The sequence below is a fragment of the Rhopalosiphum maidis genome, chromosome 2 (genome assembly GCF_003676215.2).
Source record: "Rhopalosiphum maidis isolate BTI-1 chromosome 2, ASM367621v3, whole genome shotgun sequence".
In the NCBI taxonomy this organism is placed as follows: Eukaryota; Metazoa; Arthropoda; class Insecta; order Hemiptera; family Aphididae; genus Rhopalosiphum; species Rhopalosiphum maidis.
The window spans coordinates 12,711,619-12,729,699 of NC_040878.1; the positions used below are offsets into that span (position 1 = coordinate 12,711,619).

Here is an 18,081-nt window from a genome sequence, read left to right on the forward strand (position 1 = left end):
AGTATACATTTTTAGTTATTGAGCCAACAAGGCCATAATGTATTATTATTATATTATACATTTGTAAACAACACATAATATTTCATTACCGTATTTACCATTCGAGTTACCATTAATACCATTCATTATTAAATTATCTTCTTGGTTTTAATTATAACACCCTCGCACATCAGCGGTATACTAGCACTCAAAAGATTTACTCGATGTACTTGTCCACTTTTTGTTGAGTGCTACACACATATAATACCTACACACAAATTACATAGGTCGGGCGATATGTCGTTTGTGCGTAACGAAGTATTTTGGTGACCAGGTGTGCATATTATTATTTATTTTCTGAAAATGCCGATTAAAAATTATTCATTGGGTACAAATACTTGAAATATTAATGTTAAGCCCATTAGTTTTTTATGCATCAACTAAAATATTCGAAAATCTATAGTCATAATATTTTTTATAAGCGTTTAAAGTTAAAATTTAAACTAAATACTTAAAAACCTTGAAAATAACAAATAATTTTGTAGTTAGAAATTCATAAAAAACATGTCTATCAATACCTAAGATTTAAATATTTATCACAAGGTTTTTTATATCTTTTTTAACCTACATTAAGAAAACAATTTCTACTGAAAGATAAACTAATTTATTATGGCCGTTTAAATTTAAATTTTTAAGACATTAGATATTAACCCGTAAAATAATTATTGCTCCTCAAACAATTTTTGATATTTGTATTTGATAGTTGTGTTTCAAAAAATAATAACAGTATGCAATTTTCACAAAATATAATATAAATTAATATTTTAAATACGTGATAAAAATGATTTACTTTTTTTGAGCTATTTTTGTTTTATAAGCGTGAAAATATTTTTTGATATTTGAGAAAACTTAAACTTTCACGTAAATTATTAATTTAATTTTAGTTAAATTCATATTCTTATTTAAAATATTAATATATTTTTTTTGATTTTTATGAACTGTTAACTGACATTTATTATCAAGTACAATGAAACCTCTAAATACCAAAAACTCTCAGTTACCAAAATTGTGTTTACTATTTCGATGTTTCCGATAATTAGACTGTGGGGAGAAAATTAGAAAATAAACGATATCAAAACATATCAAAAAAATGATACACATATGTATATTTATATTATTTGTAAATTATGTATAATAATACTTGTATGTATTATTATTTAAAACCAAATCACTAACCGGATGAGGTCGCCATTTTTTTACGACGGATAAGAAATATTATAATAGTGTAATAATGTGTAAAATGAACATTTTAATAAAAATAATTACTTTGATAAGATTTACCATAAAAATCATCAAAATCTAATCATAAGATTATAAAAATGTTCATTATTTAAATGCCTCGTGTTTAAAGGTTTTTCTATAGATAAATAGTGAAATGTTGTCATTTTAGAAAAATTCCTGCTATTTGGAAGTGTTCATTAAGAAAGGTTTCTACATAACGTATTTGTCTAAATTTGAATTTTTTTATCAAATCTAATAATATTTACTAAATATGTTACTTGTATTTTGCACGAAACAGTTCAACAGAAAAACTACGCACACACAACTCATATTCAATTTTACATGAATAAAGTTGTATAAAAAAACCATTTGAAAATTAAATTTATTTATTTGCCTTTCATTGTGATAAAATCGTGAGATACTTTTATGATATAAATTAAATCAAACTTAAATAAGCTAACTCACCGGGAAAACGATGAATTGAATACGCGTAAATAATACATATACTTACATGTAAGGTTATAAGTACAAACAACTTAATAAATATCTACGATTGTCTTACACTTATTTGATACCTAACATACTAAATCAAAATTGTTATGTTTATGTCAGCATTTTAGAAAATTAATACAAGATTCAACATAACTAGTTCATACTGAAAGATTAAAATCTAAAAAATGTATAGAGGAAATCATTCTTTATAAACATTTTAAATTCAAATTTGGACAACATTACTTATTTAAACGATGAATAACGATGTTAATTATTCTGTTATTATTTAAAAACATTATTTATGGGAACTTAAAAATTTTAGGTACATTATAATGAATTTTATTATACGCAATGATGTTTTTGATTTATTTCAAGATACTCGTATCTTAAAGTATACTTTTACTGTTTTACGATATTTACAGAAAGAAATATTGCATTGTATAAGTCATTATAATAATTAAATATAAAATACTACTAATATAATAAATGCAATATTTTTGGTAAAAATTATATAAATCTACCATAGATAATACTAAAAGTAAAATTAATGACTTTAATAGCTATACACGTATATCAAAAAACCTACCATGAAATATACTTTGTGATTTAGGTTGAAACTCTGACAGAGTTTCTGTCACTGCTCTTAACCGTGTTTCGTATATAATGATATGTTTGTTCATTATTAATATTGGTTAATTCAATTTTCTCAAAGTCATGTGAACTAAATCATTATAATTGGACATTTAAGCTCAATTTTTAACTATGTGGCTTTAAATTATGTATGGTTTATACACAGTCATATTAAGAATATTTGCACCTTGTTAGGCGATCCGTTTATATAGTAATCTTTCTGATATAGTAATAGTTTTCATCAAATTATCACCAACATGTCGTTACACAAAATTATGCAAGTTCAGTTTAAGGAACTCAGTTGTATCACACTTTTTATGTAGGTATATAATTATTAATTACTCCTTCTTTCCAAATGTTGAGTATTTTCAGCTCTCGTCTTTCCGAATCTTCTGACACATCCTGAATATAAATGTGCGCACTTCTTCAGTATCTTATTTTATTAGTATAAATAAAGTATGCCATCTGATCCGAGTACTTTCCAATTATTCAGGCTTTTAATAGGCTATAATATTAAATAAATCGAAATACTAAAAATCGAATGACATCGTGTTTTAATTTTTTGTCTTTCCCTTCCTCTTTATCACTATATTTATTTTATTACTAATACTCAATTAACATTTTGTGGGTCAATGGATCATGTTAAAAAATACAAAAGACGTTTGGTAACATTGAAGGCATTTGTGGCTGTAAAACTAATTACGAGAGTATTATAATTTTTAAACTTAAAAATACCTTTTTTTTACCAACCAGAGTTAATTTGCTACAACATTTAAGGTAGATAAATTAACTGACTCGCGCATTATTTATTAATACGTAGAAAATTCAAATAAAAATAATTGATGCAGTGTATTTTCTACGTCGAAAAATAAAATAAAAATGAAATGTAAAATATATTTAATCCTTAATAATTATTCAAAATAAAAAAAAAAATAAGGAAATCTTAATTTGATATTTTATGAACATTTGTAACTTTTAGACAATGAAGAATTTAAAACATCTGTCATTGCTCCTGTTTTTATAAATTATAAGATTTGCAAGCAGTAGCCATAAAATATCATGATAAATATTATATTGTATGGATATATAATTATTATTAAAAACTGAATAATTGTTATACTAAATTGTATCCTCCACTCCTCCATATGCACCGCAAAACAATATACATTATCAAATTCAGCGATATTATATTATACATCTCAGTCATGATATTGTTCACCAAAATATACACGACCCGAAATCGGAGGAACTAAAGTGCCGTTAAACACCGTGCGTCTTACCGTCCGTAAATCGTGTTATACGAATTTAAACAATAGCAGTTTAAGCTAATAAAGTTGTAGGTATGTAAATCCAATTGTATCTCTTCATAAGGCCCGTTACAAATTGCACGATGGTTTACGAAAATAATAGAAACTGTTGTGCGCGTATTTCGAGAGAGATGTAGTCGTCGACATTTCGCGTACCGTCGACGAATGTATATTATTGTGCTTCAAAACGTATTGGTACTAATAATTTACGTTTCCTTTGTTTTCAGGATACCAATTCGATATCAAATTCGACAAACAACGGGACCCCGGAAAATGACGAGTACGAGGACAGCGGAGAGGTGGCTTTGACAGCGCTGCCACTCTTCTGCATAGGTAAGTCTAACGCAGAACAAATCACGACGCCGGTCTACGGTAAAATGATATTGTAACATCACTAACATCGGTGTACGGAAAACTTAATAGTATAGAATATGTCATACCGAAATACCGTGAATTTTAATTATTATTTGCATCTGACGATGGATTTTCGACGAATCGTTCGTAAAAACCGACGTTATTGAAAATTACTTAAGTCATTGTACCTAATATATACTCCGCTCGGAGACATTCTCGCTGGAATAGACGAATGTACTTATATAATAGTTATTTCACGTGCCCCCACCCGTACATTATATTTTCATATATAAACGAAAATCGACGAGTATCAAAATTGCGTGTAATCCGTAATCGTGAATAGACGCAGTAGCGGCAATAAGAACATATTATTTTGCTGAAATTGTTGTACTTACTTTAACGGTGTTTCTATGTAGTTTGCAGGTATACAATTGACCGTGTTTCAAATATTTATAATCCGTTATTTGACTCGGAGCTAATTTTTGTTTATTTCGCATAGAGTTACACGGTCCATTTAATTTCATTAGATATGTAAGTCTATGGTTCTTTGCCATATCAAAAGTTGTATAAAATATTCACTTCATCTCCGTCATACTGCTTCGCTAAAAGTGATTAAAGAGCCGTTCTCGGTTCTTACAGAGCTCTCACCAGAATATTATATTTTATAATCTTTACTCGGCGCGTTTATTTTTCTATATAGATTTCTTGTGTTGTTTTGCATAACTTTGTTCTGTTTCCATTGCTATTATTTTACATATATTTCCTGTCCTCGTTTCTCGACTTTCAGCATATACTTGCTTACTAGCGCATCCCTTCGCCTGGTCCTGTATATCGACTATTGCGTCATATTTTGCTTATAATAATATACTCTGTTTTACCCATATGGCTATTCACTTCTATCAAGTTTTTTTCTTTGGAGATCACGTTGAACCATGACTTATTTGTTTAACTTTTTCGATCTGCTATTTTCTCCACTACATTTTAAATCACATTATTTGGATTTTTCCACATTTTTTCAATCTCAGCATGTCCTCAAAAAAGTTATTTTTTGAAAGATTTCCCTGGTGAGTCTCGCTTAACATAAATATCAAAACATTCTATAGTTTTTGTTATCTTATTGAGTCTAATCTTTTTTTAAGACTTTGGTTTTTAATTTTCGACAGCTAAGATATGATCTGTATCATCAACTTCTACGCTTTTTACGTCCAGAAATAAGTTGAAAAAGTAATATATCTATAAATAGCTCAAAATATACGTAATTTTTTTAAAAATTTAAAGTTTTTACGGTTATTATGTTTTAAATTACAACTAAAAAATAATCTCTGTCGAAACTGGTGTAAAAATCTTCGTTTTATTTGTAATGTTTTTTTTTTTTTTTTAATTATTTTAAAAAATAATTAAAAGTTGTTTGATTCAGACTCAACTTAGTACAAAATAAATTCAAATTAGTACCAGAGTACAGCGTCCAGAGTCCTCTCTCGAAGTTGATGATCAATCTTTTCTATTTTTTATCTAAAGTGTTTTCCGACACAAAACCAAAAAAATAAAATAAAATAACTCGCATCGTTATAAAACCAATACATTGTCGATTTAGGTACTTGGAATCTAATATTACTTTTTTATTTTATTTGCATGTTACGTTCATAAAAATACTAGGTTTCAACGAATTCACTTTTAGCATGATATTTCCGAATAACTTGTATTGATTGATCCAGATAAACCCTAGGAAATAAAAAAAGTTAAAATAAACATCCAAAGTATATTTATTTTATTATATTTTAAATATCACCTTTAGTAGCTAAAACCTAATAATGTTTAATATAAAAACCATACTTTATGCATGATGACATTTTCCAGGATCGTTTCTGATCGTTGTTATATTCTTGTCGATCGCTGGCAACGTGCTGGTGTGCATGGCCATCTACACCGACAGGGGCCTGCGAAGGATCGGCAACCTGTTCTTGGCCTCGCTGGCGATCGCCTGACCTTTTTGTCGGAGCATTGGTCATGACGTTTGCGCTAGTAAACGACCTGCAGGGCTACTGGATGTTCGGCGCCAAATTCTGTGACATATGGACTGCCATAGACGTGATGTGCTCCACCGCATCCATACTCAACCTATGTGCCATATCACTCGACAGATACATTCACATCAAAGACCCACTGAGGCAAGTGGTAACTTTAATACCGGAATTTTACCTATTTTATTTTTTTTTTAAAGATGCGACAAAATCTAATAACATTACTGTTTTCGTCATTTCCAGCAAAAATAAATTTACATAAAATCATAATATATTTTGATTATAAAAAAAAATATACCTATTATATTACAATAATATTAATTTTTTACAATTCAAAAAAAAATATTAGATTATTAATACGTCTTAAAAAACAAGTCAGTTCTTGAATATTTGATAACTATGATGACTCCTAATTGTTTTTTTTTTTTGTTTTTAAAAATACGTTTGTTCGTTTACATTACCCCTCCTCCTACAACAGAAAATAACTTAATAGGCATACTTGATTTATACTACAGTTTTACCCCAATAATCATTCGTTTTAAACGTCACTCTTATAATATCCCAAATTGTAAAACCGGTAACGGTGCATCATTGATATCGTGAATCCGCGCACATATATAAATCCCATATAAATTGGCTCACGCCAAATAGAATACGCCTCGGAACGTGGCATAGCTATCTAAATCTCTTCAAGCGTATCCGTTTTACGGCAAAGCCGATACAGGTTTTGATTTTCTAAAATCCTTATACAACTACTCGGGTATGACTGGGGTATAAAATACTTACAATATTATTATTGTCTCGGAAGTTAAGACGTCAAAGTACGTCATTGTATTTTGCTTATTGGATGAGCTAGCAACTATTGTTTTTTGACATAATATATTATTTGTATATTTTGTTTTTTACTATAAACATTATTATTATTATATTTTAAAGCTATCTACAATATAATGTATTTATATTTTATATATTGAATACAGTTTGATCATTTTATCGTAGAAGCAAGGTAGAAAAAATACGAGAAGTAATAATAGAAAAATAGAAAAAAGTAAATTTATGTTCCTAAATGTTTTAAATAAACTGTTGCGTATTTCCTTAGGTATTCCTTCGTTTACAATATAAAAATCAGTCTGTAATATACACATCCCGTTTCAGCGATTTGTACAGTTTATTTTTCCATTACAACAAATTCGAAGAACCCTAAACATACAATTTATAATAATTTATAAAATTAAAGTGATGCAATTTTTACTGGTCCGTATTCGTATTAACAACATATTTGAATATACAATATTAAAATTGAATGCCAAGTGAATTTACTTTAATAAAGTACGTAACGTTATAGTGATAATACAATTGAGTATACTGGAATGAGATGTTGTAAATTTATTATTTAACTAATTTTAATTTAAAACCATGTAACCTCAATAATTATAACTTAATGAGATGTGGAAAAACCACTCAAATTTCGCTAAATTATATAAAATGTAATAAAAACTTTTTAATCTATACATTACTTAGTACAATACGTCGTATAAGTATTTATATATAAATTAACAATATTTTACAAAAAAAAAAAAAACAGCCGTGTGGGCTTGACTGAAGGGGTGAAATAGCGAGAGCGTTTTCGTGAATAATAGTAATATGCAAAAATATATATACGTATGATTTTTCTTTTATATAAACTGACGTAGGTAACAAAAATAATTAATAGATTTCGGGTGAGAAAAATCTACAAAAAAAAAAAATACATTAACTTCCACCTAAAAAAGCTGTTAAAATATTCTAAAACTTTTTTAACAACCTGCATATACCGGTAAATTGAACGTACGATGTCAGATCAAACTTTAAGATGAACTTAAAGATCTTGCTAAGCTCAAGTTAAGGAAAAATTATCTCAAAAGTTATTTTTATACTTTATGACTAGCCCATGGGCTTGAGTATAAAGTAATTCAACTTATATACTTATATTTAATTTTAAAACGATTAAAGTATATATTATAAGTAAGGTATCTAACATTTTAATCCGTCCGCAATACATTAAAATAAATGAGAAAAATATGTTTAATTTAATCTAAGACCCTGACATCATAGCCATATCGATAATTTTCTACTGCATATTAGTATATAGTAGTTTTAAGTTTTTTCAACATTTTATATACTATAATATATCAGATTTAAACTATAAACTCAGGTTTATAATATTATCATTTGTGCGTTGTGATAAAGAGCCCATATTACATTTTTATCCATAAAACAAAAAAAGTGCGATAAAGACATTTTTAACCCCGATATAATTAAAATAAACTTTATTTAATTTCAATCAAACTCGTTATTTAATTATGCGGATTATTTTTTAATACTTAGTTTTCAGCTATAAAAATCGGTTTAACCAACGCGTAAAATGTAGCGAAATGTTCATATACCGTTTTACGGGCGGATTTCAGAATAAAAGTGTACATAAAAGTTATACGATCGTTAAATTTGATTGACGACTGGTAGCAGCATGTAACATAATCGAAAGCCACAGGTTCACTCATGACTTGCTTAATCATATTGACGTGTTAAAATTCCCTGCCGGTATCCAAGTATCGGGGGCCACACGGTTGGGCGAAGCATAGGTGTATAACATTGATTTGAACCCAATTACGCGGGAAAGTTGATGAACGAACGTGACGGGAATAGTAACCCCCTGTGTTCGCGTCAGAGATAGTGAAATTAAATTGGAAAAAGTGGTTGCCATTTTGACCTCAAATTTATTTTTTTACTTTATCCTTGGAGCGAATTACTGTGGGCACAATGCACGTTGTATAGAAAACAATAATAACGTCTATAAACTTCCAGCGGAATTCGTCGTGCAATGTAAATGCTTTCATCGTGTCGAATTGATTACTCCTAATGATAATAATAATAATAATAAAAAGTTTTTAACGACAATTATTATTGTTGTTCGTGTCGATTCGATTCCAAAAATATTTTCAATCGGGTCAGGCATGTCAAACTCGTGCCGTACTCCAATTCTTAGCTATATCTTTTTATTGATTCGCTTAAAATTAATAGTTAATAAAAAATATAATAAATCATAATAATGCATTATCAATAAGTTATATATTTTATATTACATTATATTACATGCATTACATACGAATCGTGTGTATTTTGTTTTATTATTGTATGCGTTTGATGTTTAAACAATATTATTGTATACTGTATAGGTACGAATACACCTTAAAATCGTGGTTCTATCAATAGATAGGTTTTCCCTCGTCGTGTAAATATTTCAAAAGCAAAAAAAATGTATTTTATGATCAAATGTTTATAATATATTATTTACCTATTCGATGCATTATATATTAAACGCACGTTTTAAAAAAGAAAAAAATGTATTTTCTTTTATTCAGATTTTTTGAACCAGATAATATTTTGAAATCGACACGACTGGATATTAGGTAAACCGCACATTACTCTTATATAAATATATAATCATTGGCAGTATTATTGTGATCCCAAAATGTAAATGTTATACGTACACACTCCATTGGCGATAACATTATATTATGTAAATCTGAAATCGAACACTATACGATAAATTTTTTAAACGAGATTACACCACGGTGCCGTAACATTAAAAATTTAAAATGAAATATTACTTTATCAAACGCGGCGGTGTATTTTTTGACTTACACGCTGACGTCGATAATTATTGTATCACATGCGCGTGTTTTAGATAAAAAGTATATTATTCTATTTATCACAATATATTCCTGTCCCGAAAATGCAGTTGCCGCAGTTCGCCAACCGAATTCAAAAGTTCACTTGTTCCGAATGACCGCTATAATTTTGTTTGTCGTAATTTAAAATATATACCGCTCGTCGCCCGGGCCGGCCCTTTGCCCGGTAAATGACCCCGCGCCACAAAACCCCTACTTTGCGGTCGCCGTACACAAGCATGTGTAAATGCATATATAATATAATAATAATACAATATTAAGCCGACGCCGGCCTTTGCGCGTACGAAATGTCGTAATTGCTTATTATCGTTGTCGGCCGCCGCGGCATTTTTTCACCCCCGAGCTCGGTAAATGCGATGTCGATTTAGACGTTGTATAGTTTACACGCCATTTGACACGGGATTGTCGTAACGCGAGAAGATTCGGGTAAACCGCGCGGAGGCGGCTGTACATATTATAATAATATACACCGGTATAACTACTACTCATGCCCACCCGCCTATTACACAGCCGACCGTAGTTATTATTATAGTTAGGTGTGTCTGACCGCCCGGGACTAAGTATCGTCTCTAGAGTAAACCGTGCAATTCGTACAACACCATTTGCATTTTAAAGACGTCCCCGCAATACCTCCCTTATAATCCTCGAAATTGCAAAACGTTCTCCCGACCCTCCCGCCGAATAAGCTCGAGGCTTAAGAATTTCTGTGTTCGTTTTCAATCGACTGCATTTTTCGGTTCTTCGGAACCGTCAATCGCGCGGGCTCTTTGAACGTTGATATATTATTTTTTTCGCAGATTTCAGTGTGCTGACCAGTTGACCTACCCCGTGTAATATGCGAATTTATTAATGATATACATAACGTAGTTTTATATATATATATATATATATATATTTTTTTTTTTTTCGTTAGTACAAAAAATCACTAGACGGCCGTCGGACGTGCGCACTTTTAACGCATCATATTTATCTACATAATATCATATTATTATGTTAATTACCAAACATTACGGTTTCCCGCGAGAGCGCAATTTACTAATGTACACGCGTTTATATGTAACAATATTATACACTCGTCAAATGAACAGCGTTCAACTCTCTGAATTTTATGGAGGTGTACTATACACTATTATTATGATTATGTAGTTATTAGACGTGCGGTGTGTGTGTGTGTTTGTGAGTGCCATTTACATATGTATATACACGTTTGACGGTATAAAGGGACTCTCTGCTGTGGCAACGATAGATTGTACAGACTTCAAAGGGTCGTGTACGTTTTAAATGTATACGCTTCAATCGTATTCCACTACGCCGTACCGCAATCTGAATTATACGATACTCGAATGTATACTTACATCGTAGTAGATAGCTTTTATTCGTTTAAATTCTGCTGTTATACAATAACGATAACAATATTATGTAGAGGTAGGTACTTGTATCACAATATTAATAACAACTGCAAGTTGACGGTTGAAACTTCGAGTCGTTAGTCCATGGTTACCCGTCTCCTCCTTCGACTATCATGCTTATTCCGCGGATAAATACTTACTTCCCTCTCCCCCCTCAGGGGTGTATTTTAATTTCTACAATTTTTTTATTTTCGGACACACTGCAGTACAATGTATACGTGACGAGAGTATGTCGTGCTTTGAATAGCTGCGCTGATATAATATAAGTATCAGGGATAATTTTATTATTTAAGCAGATAATGAATACGATTTATCATAATATGATACATTAACGTGTTATGACTAATGTTTCGTGGAAACATACAAAGTATACGTGTATATGCCATACGGTACCTAACCTGGAAAAATTATAGTGGTCATGTTGTAGAAAAATGTCTACATTGTCTGAGAATCGGGCGTAATGAATAAAGGTCAGAGTAGAACATTATTCAAATTTACTGGGATTAACATTTTTTATACTAAAAATGTATGACAATAGTGGAACTAACAATAAATTTAACTATACAAAATGTTATGAGATTTGTACATTTTAGTTGTGTTATTTTGATTTGTTTTTTTTTTTTTTTTTTGAAAACTCATCGACTACCCACGTAGGTTTTCAATCTATCTTTAAATATAAACCAGAATTTATATTTCAGTTGTCTTCTTACACCATTTATATAATTTTTTTCCACCCTAACTTACTAAATTACAGACTTGTCTGTTTTTACAATTAATCATTTGTTGATTATATAATAGGTATTTTATAAGACTCGTCGTCAATCGACTGCGTTGTGTATAATATGCATATATTTTCGAAACAACATTTCCCGAATTTCCTAATTTTCCCTTGCCATCCTATAAAACGCTGAATAGCAAACGATCATATACGTTTAATAGTATATCTACAGATACTTATATTATACAAATATATTATAATTATATGTAAATACCTTCATATTAACTAATAATTTCAAATCACGTTTTTAGGCGGCAGTCCATTGGCATTGAAAAACACCAATCAAAACTATTTTGATTTAAAATACAATTTAAGGATTATCAAAAGAAAACTCTTATATGATCGAAAAAATATTTTCATAAAAATCATCGAATTTTACAACCAAAACTCGACAATATATATATATATATATATAAAGTTATATTTATTACAATAATTTTCCAATTCAAGTAAAATAATGTAAAATAATACATTCAGAAAAGCCTAAAGACCTTTGTATTCCACTTCCTAGTCATAGTTTTAACTTGCGTTTCGGATATGTAGTACCGTCAATCGATATTGGTATATCAATTGCTATGGAATTTTCGGCGTAATTTAAATACTACGCACTCGCCACTACACTATTAATTTTTCTACTACTTAAAAATGGACAATTATTCTAAAATTTATTAATTTAGAATCAATTACAATAAACAGTAAAAACTGGATATTCTTAGACACTTGTAAACTTTGATTTATAATAAGCTTCAAAATTATTTTCGTATTTATCTTAAGAACAGCTCTATATGTGCACCACACAGCACTGTTTGTAGTTTATAATATGTCCCATATCGATGCGATTAAAATACAATAACCATCGCCATATATATTTTAAGATGATATATTAGCAGTTATATATTATAATTTATAAGGTATACAGTATCACAAACAGGAAGTATGATTTTCACTGCCCATTGTTAATATGTCAATATAAGAAATATTTAACTAATTGTAGATTTCAGCGCATTCATAGGTGATTGTATACGTTCAGCGCTATAATTTGATTTATATGTGAAACGTTTATGTTATAATAGCAGTAATGCAGTATATTTTAAAACACGACGGATATTTGGCTCCGTCGATTTATACCATTAGAAATTTCGTAATATTTTACACCTTCAACAGCTATTATTATTATTTATTACAGTGGTATTACTGCCACGCCATCTGTTTGTTCAACATAATATAACCTTCGTGGTAAACGTTATTTTTATAATATTTAACTAAAATAAATGTGTCACTAAGCCGTCACCAATGAATTTTTATACAATTTCCAGTATTTCTATACATTATAATACTACGTGGAAACGAAAGATCATCCGTGTCTATATAATTCAAAGAATAAAACAAAATTAGAATGGTTTTATTAGGTTTTTTAAAATATTTTTTAGTGTTTTTCTTAGAATTTAGGATCGTTGGTATTTTTTTTTAGATTTATTTTAAGTGTGTTTTTTTTTTTTTGTGCTTTATAGAGCTACAAAATCTCAACTCTATATAAAGTATACTACGATAAGGTTGCGTTAACTGGGAGATAATTCACTAAAATTTTTACGACAAAACGTCGCATATACGATAACAAGGATCATCGAATGGTGGAAGTTGGGTTACATCATTTCATAATATATTAGCACATCCATTAATTTTCTAGTTCAATAAACCTCAAAAAAAAAAAAAACTACAAGTATATATATTCAAATTCTGAATAATTAATACTTTAAATGGTACTGAACAATATCAAAATAATAGATCAAGCGTAAATTTAACGGATTTCTATCTCTTTGAACCTTATTTCCTGCAAATTTCACTGATACATTTTTTCATCAAAAAAAAATGTAAGTTCTATTCGTATGTTTTTTTATACATAAAGATAAATGTAATTTTCATTAATTAGTGGGTACCTAGATTTGATAGCAATTAAGTTAAATTCGAAAAACATTTAGAATAATTCGACAGTGAGGCAGTTAAATGGACTTCTATTTTTCTACCGTGATCTATGAACGGGTTTATATAACCTACCCATATGTGCCTACATATTTCTAGGCGAGTTGTGCAAGAAAGCTTTACTGTGGTGAATTTCACTATCGGTGAAATTTATATTAATTTCGTGTCTACAAACTCAGAGTCGTGTATCAGCAGATTACAGTATAATATAAGGTCATTGTATACAAATGTTTTGATTGGGTTATGAAATATTTATCTGACTTAAAACAACACTATTTTAATGATTATACATAACTGTATTTTATTAACAGATTTATTGAACTCCGAAATACGGTCTCGAACCGAATTTTTTAATCGTACAATAAACCACGTGCTCATATATGCACGTACAACTTCCAGATTAACTTAATGCACGTTGAGATAATGCGCATTAACCAATGCATATAAACGCGGTACATAATGCAATTAGACTGAACATTCGGCTCTCCAGATTGAACAAAATTTACATAAATAAAATAAACTGATATATAGTACATCTGGTATACTGGCATATAGTATAATATAATACGTCATATACTTTATGACAATAAGGATAAGCAACGATGAGTAAAAAGTTTAATAAAAATGTATTATTTAATATTTTAACAATAGACACTGGGACTTGAGAGAACATTATTATTGGTTCGAAACTTTTGATGTTGGAATAATTTCTTTGGATTTCGAACTAATTATAGAATTTCAAACTCTCTGTTCGAGTTTAATTTTTCTAGAGCTTAGTTCGACTTTTGAACTCGAATCGAACACTTAGTATGATTCTATTTTGCAAACTTCAAACAGTTCGACCCACCTATAATATTAGTCAACTAACGTTTTGAAGTTTGTATAAAATGCGCGAATACTCGTGTAATACCTGTGTAAGTCACAACATTGATAAGTAAAAGACTTAATTTTAAATCTATTTCCTTTACTACCAAAAAGGACTGATAATTAAAATATGAATATACTATGTTTTAATAATCAAAAACTATTCGTTCTAATTTCCATACAAGTCAAAATATTGTAAAAAATAATCTCCCCAACAAATAATGGTATAAAATATGGCGAGTAGTTCGGTTTTGAAAAGAAAACATGTTTTATATCGGCGCAGTTCACTTCTACTTCTAATAAATTATAAAAAAAAAAAAAAACGACATTTGATCCAATCAGCAGTCAGTGTGTAATAATATCATCTGGCCAAAAATTCGAAAAAAAAATTAGAATTCAAAGGAGCGCATCGCGAAAGGACGAGACGCGCGCGGGCGGGCGATTCGGGGCGATGGTGGGCTGATGACGATGCCGTACTCAAGCACGTTATACAATATTTCAGGTGGTCTTAATATCGTTAAACCGTACGACAACGATATTTATGGTGCACTGTACACGTGCGGACAATATTAATGACCTACACTGGTTTTTTTTTCTGTATTAGGTACACGACGTACTTGAACCGGAGGAACGCGCTGCTCGGGATCGCCGGAGTGTGGGCGCTGGCGGCGTTCGTGTCGGTGGTGCCCATCTGCATACTGAGCATCCACCGGCCGCCCAAGCCGGTGGTGTTCCACGCGGGCGACACCGAGTACATGCGGTGCGCGCTCGACCTGACGCCCGAGTACGCCATCATATCGTCGTGCATCAGCTTCTACATACCGTGCGTGGTGATGATCGGCATCTACTGCCGGCTGTACCGGTACGCGCAGAAGCACGTGCAGAGCATCCGGGCGGTCACCCGGCCGCTGACCACGACCACGACCACGACGACCGCGGCGGCCGCGGCGTCGTCGGCCACGCTGACCGCGGTGCACCACCACACGTCGCCGTACCACGTGAGCGACCACAAGGCGGCAATCACGGTGGGCGTGATCATGGGCACGTTCCTGCTGTGCTGGGTGCCGTTCTTCTGCGTCAACATCATCGCGGCGTTCTGCAAGACGTGCATACCCGAGGCCGCGTTCAAGGTGCTCACGTGGCTCGGCTACTCCAACTCGGCGTTCAACCCCATCATCTACTCGATATTCAACACCGAGTTCCGGGACGCGTTCCGCCGCATACTCACCACCCACTACCCGGACTGGTGTTTCTGCAAGGGTTACCGGACGGTGGTGCTCAGCTCGGACGCGTCGTTCCGGCACCACCAGCGGCGGAAGACCACCGGCGGCGGCGGCGGCGGCGGCGGTTGCGATTTCGTGTCGTCCGCCTCGGCCACGGCCGTCGTCGCCGCGTCCACCGTCGTCAAGCACAACGGCAAGGCGGCCGCCGCGTCCACGGCGTCCGTGCAGCAGTCGTGCGGCGGCGGGGGCGGGGGCGGCGTGTGCGGCCCGCAGGTCGCCAGCCCGAGATCGTCGGTGGCGTCGCTCCGCCAGTCGCGGCTCAACTCGTCCGAAAAGATCATCATCGAAGCCGACGAGGAGATCTGACCGCCCCGCGGTGTCCGGCCGCCGCGCGCCACCCACGACATGCCTCGTTTCGCCGTCGAATATCTCGTCTGAACGACAGCGCTCCCCGCAGAATCACGCGATAATAATAATAATAATGTTCCGTGACGACGTGATTTCTGTACATTATTGGCCCATAAATTATTACGTACGCTGTTATAAATATGTGTATAGTATTGCAGTAATGGTGCGGGGACAGGGGCCGCCGTACCGCCTACGCAGAACAGCGACCGTTTATTTTAAATATATTATGTCTCGAGGTATATGCGTTTTCTCTGCACCGTCAAACGGCGGAACTGCAGCACTTTGCAGCGTCCGCGGTGTCCGGACCGGTAGTCGACGCTACAGACGCCGAGTCCAGACGCTGAAGGGAAAACGAGTGTACCTGCAGATACCGATGTGTTGTGGCTAAATAGTGTGTTAAAATCGTTTTCCCTAGTTGAAAGCTTTAGAGAAAAATCTAATCCTCGTCGCTGCACGCATTTCCCGTCCGCGAGTCTCACGCACGCATCGTAATAAAACGCGTCCTTTATCGATTTTCCGTCGCACATTGCTATGTTGCAGTCCATCCCGCTCGGTACTTACAATAGGTACTATCGCAATAACTATAATAATATCGCTCACGCATAACCAATGATAACGTATACACGAGTCCCACTCCCCCGCCTAAATCGCTGCGGAAATCACCTCTGCGCGCGGTAAACGGTTTAATAAAATCTGTTATTATATATTTATTTTTTTATGATACGTTTCCTACAGAAAAAAAAACGAAATTCAAAGCGTAAACGTACGACAAGTTATGGCTGTTTACAACTTTTCGTATGGATTTTCAAACCAAAAGTTTAAATCCATAAGCTACCGACATTAATATTATAATTCTAGGGACCGGATGTTGATCATTTTTCATTTTTTTTTTTTTCGAACATTTTAGACGACGCTTTTATAGTTATAATTGTATTTATAAACATTATAATAAACCATATAAATTCTAAATAATATATTTTCATTCTGCAATTGTTGTCATGCAAGGTCTGATTTTTTAATATTATCTGTACAGGCCATTTTCAAATATTTTAACCAAGAAAAGAGATACGAATAAATGAAACGTTATACAAATAAAATAACTAGCGAAACTAAATAAAAAAAAACAATGTCCGTCTTTAAAACTTAACTCCAGTAGAGGTATATAGGTGTAAAACAAACTTTTATTTTCTCGTAAACATAATACTTTTTGTCATTTAAGACAATACAAATTGTTACCACTAATGAATATCAAATTTAATTTAAATCGTATAAATCATCTACTTTTTCTTTTCGAGCGTTTTGCTATGTTATTCCAGATGCCAACATTTAATCGTGACAATTTTTTATAGACGAAATTCTGTTTTTAAATTTAAATCAAAATAAGTATAGAGTATTTTAATGTTTTAACAAAACTTTACTGTAATTATAAATTTAAAAATAATAAACAGTTAAAATAATTTTAAAAATGTTTAATTTATTTTTGTCGATTGAATAATTTTTTTTAATTAATTTTTGAAGTGGTTTTAATGATGGGCAAACCAAGACCAAGGCAGTCTCGGTATTCGTATTGGTCTTGCAGAAAGACCAAGACCAAAACTGCAAGACCAAAATAATTTTGCCCATC

At 32.2% G+C, this 18,081-nt stretch overlaps 1 protein-coding gene across 1 annotated transcript in view; it reads left to right on the forward strand.

Annotated features, from left to right (window-relative positions):
* LOC113552291 (dopamine receptor 1-like) overlaps positions 1 to 17,788 on the forward strand; it is a 198,486-nt gene extending 180,698 nt beyond the window's left edge. Inside the window, 4 exon segments of the mRNA XM_026955094.1 lie at positions 3,917 to 4,022; positions 5,901 to 6,025; positions 6,027 to 6,211; positions 15,431 to 17,788. Coding sequence (XP_026810895.1) covers positions 3,917 to 4,022; positions 5,901 to 6,025; positions 6,027 to 6,211; positions 15,431 to 16,415 — 1,401 coding nt within the window. The 3' untranslated portion in view covers positions 16,416 to 17,788.
* The last annotated feature ends 293 nt before the right edge of the window (positions 17,789 to 18,081 follow it).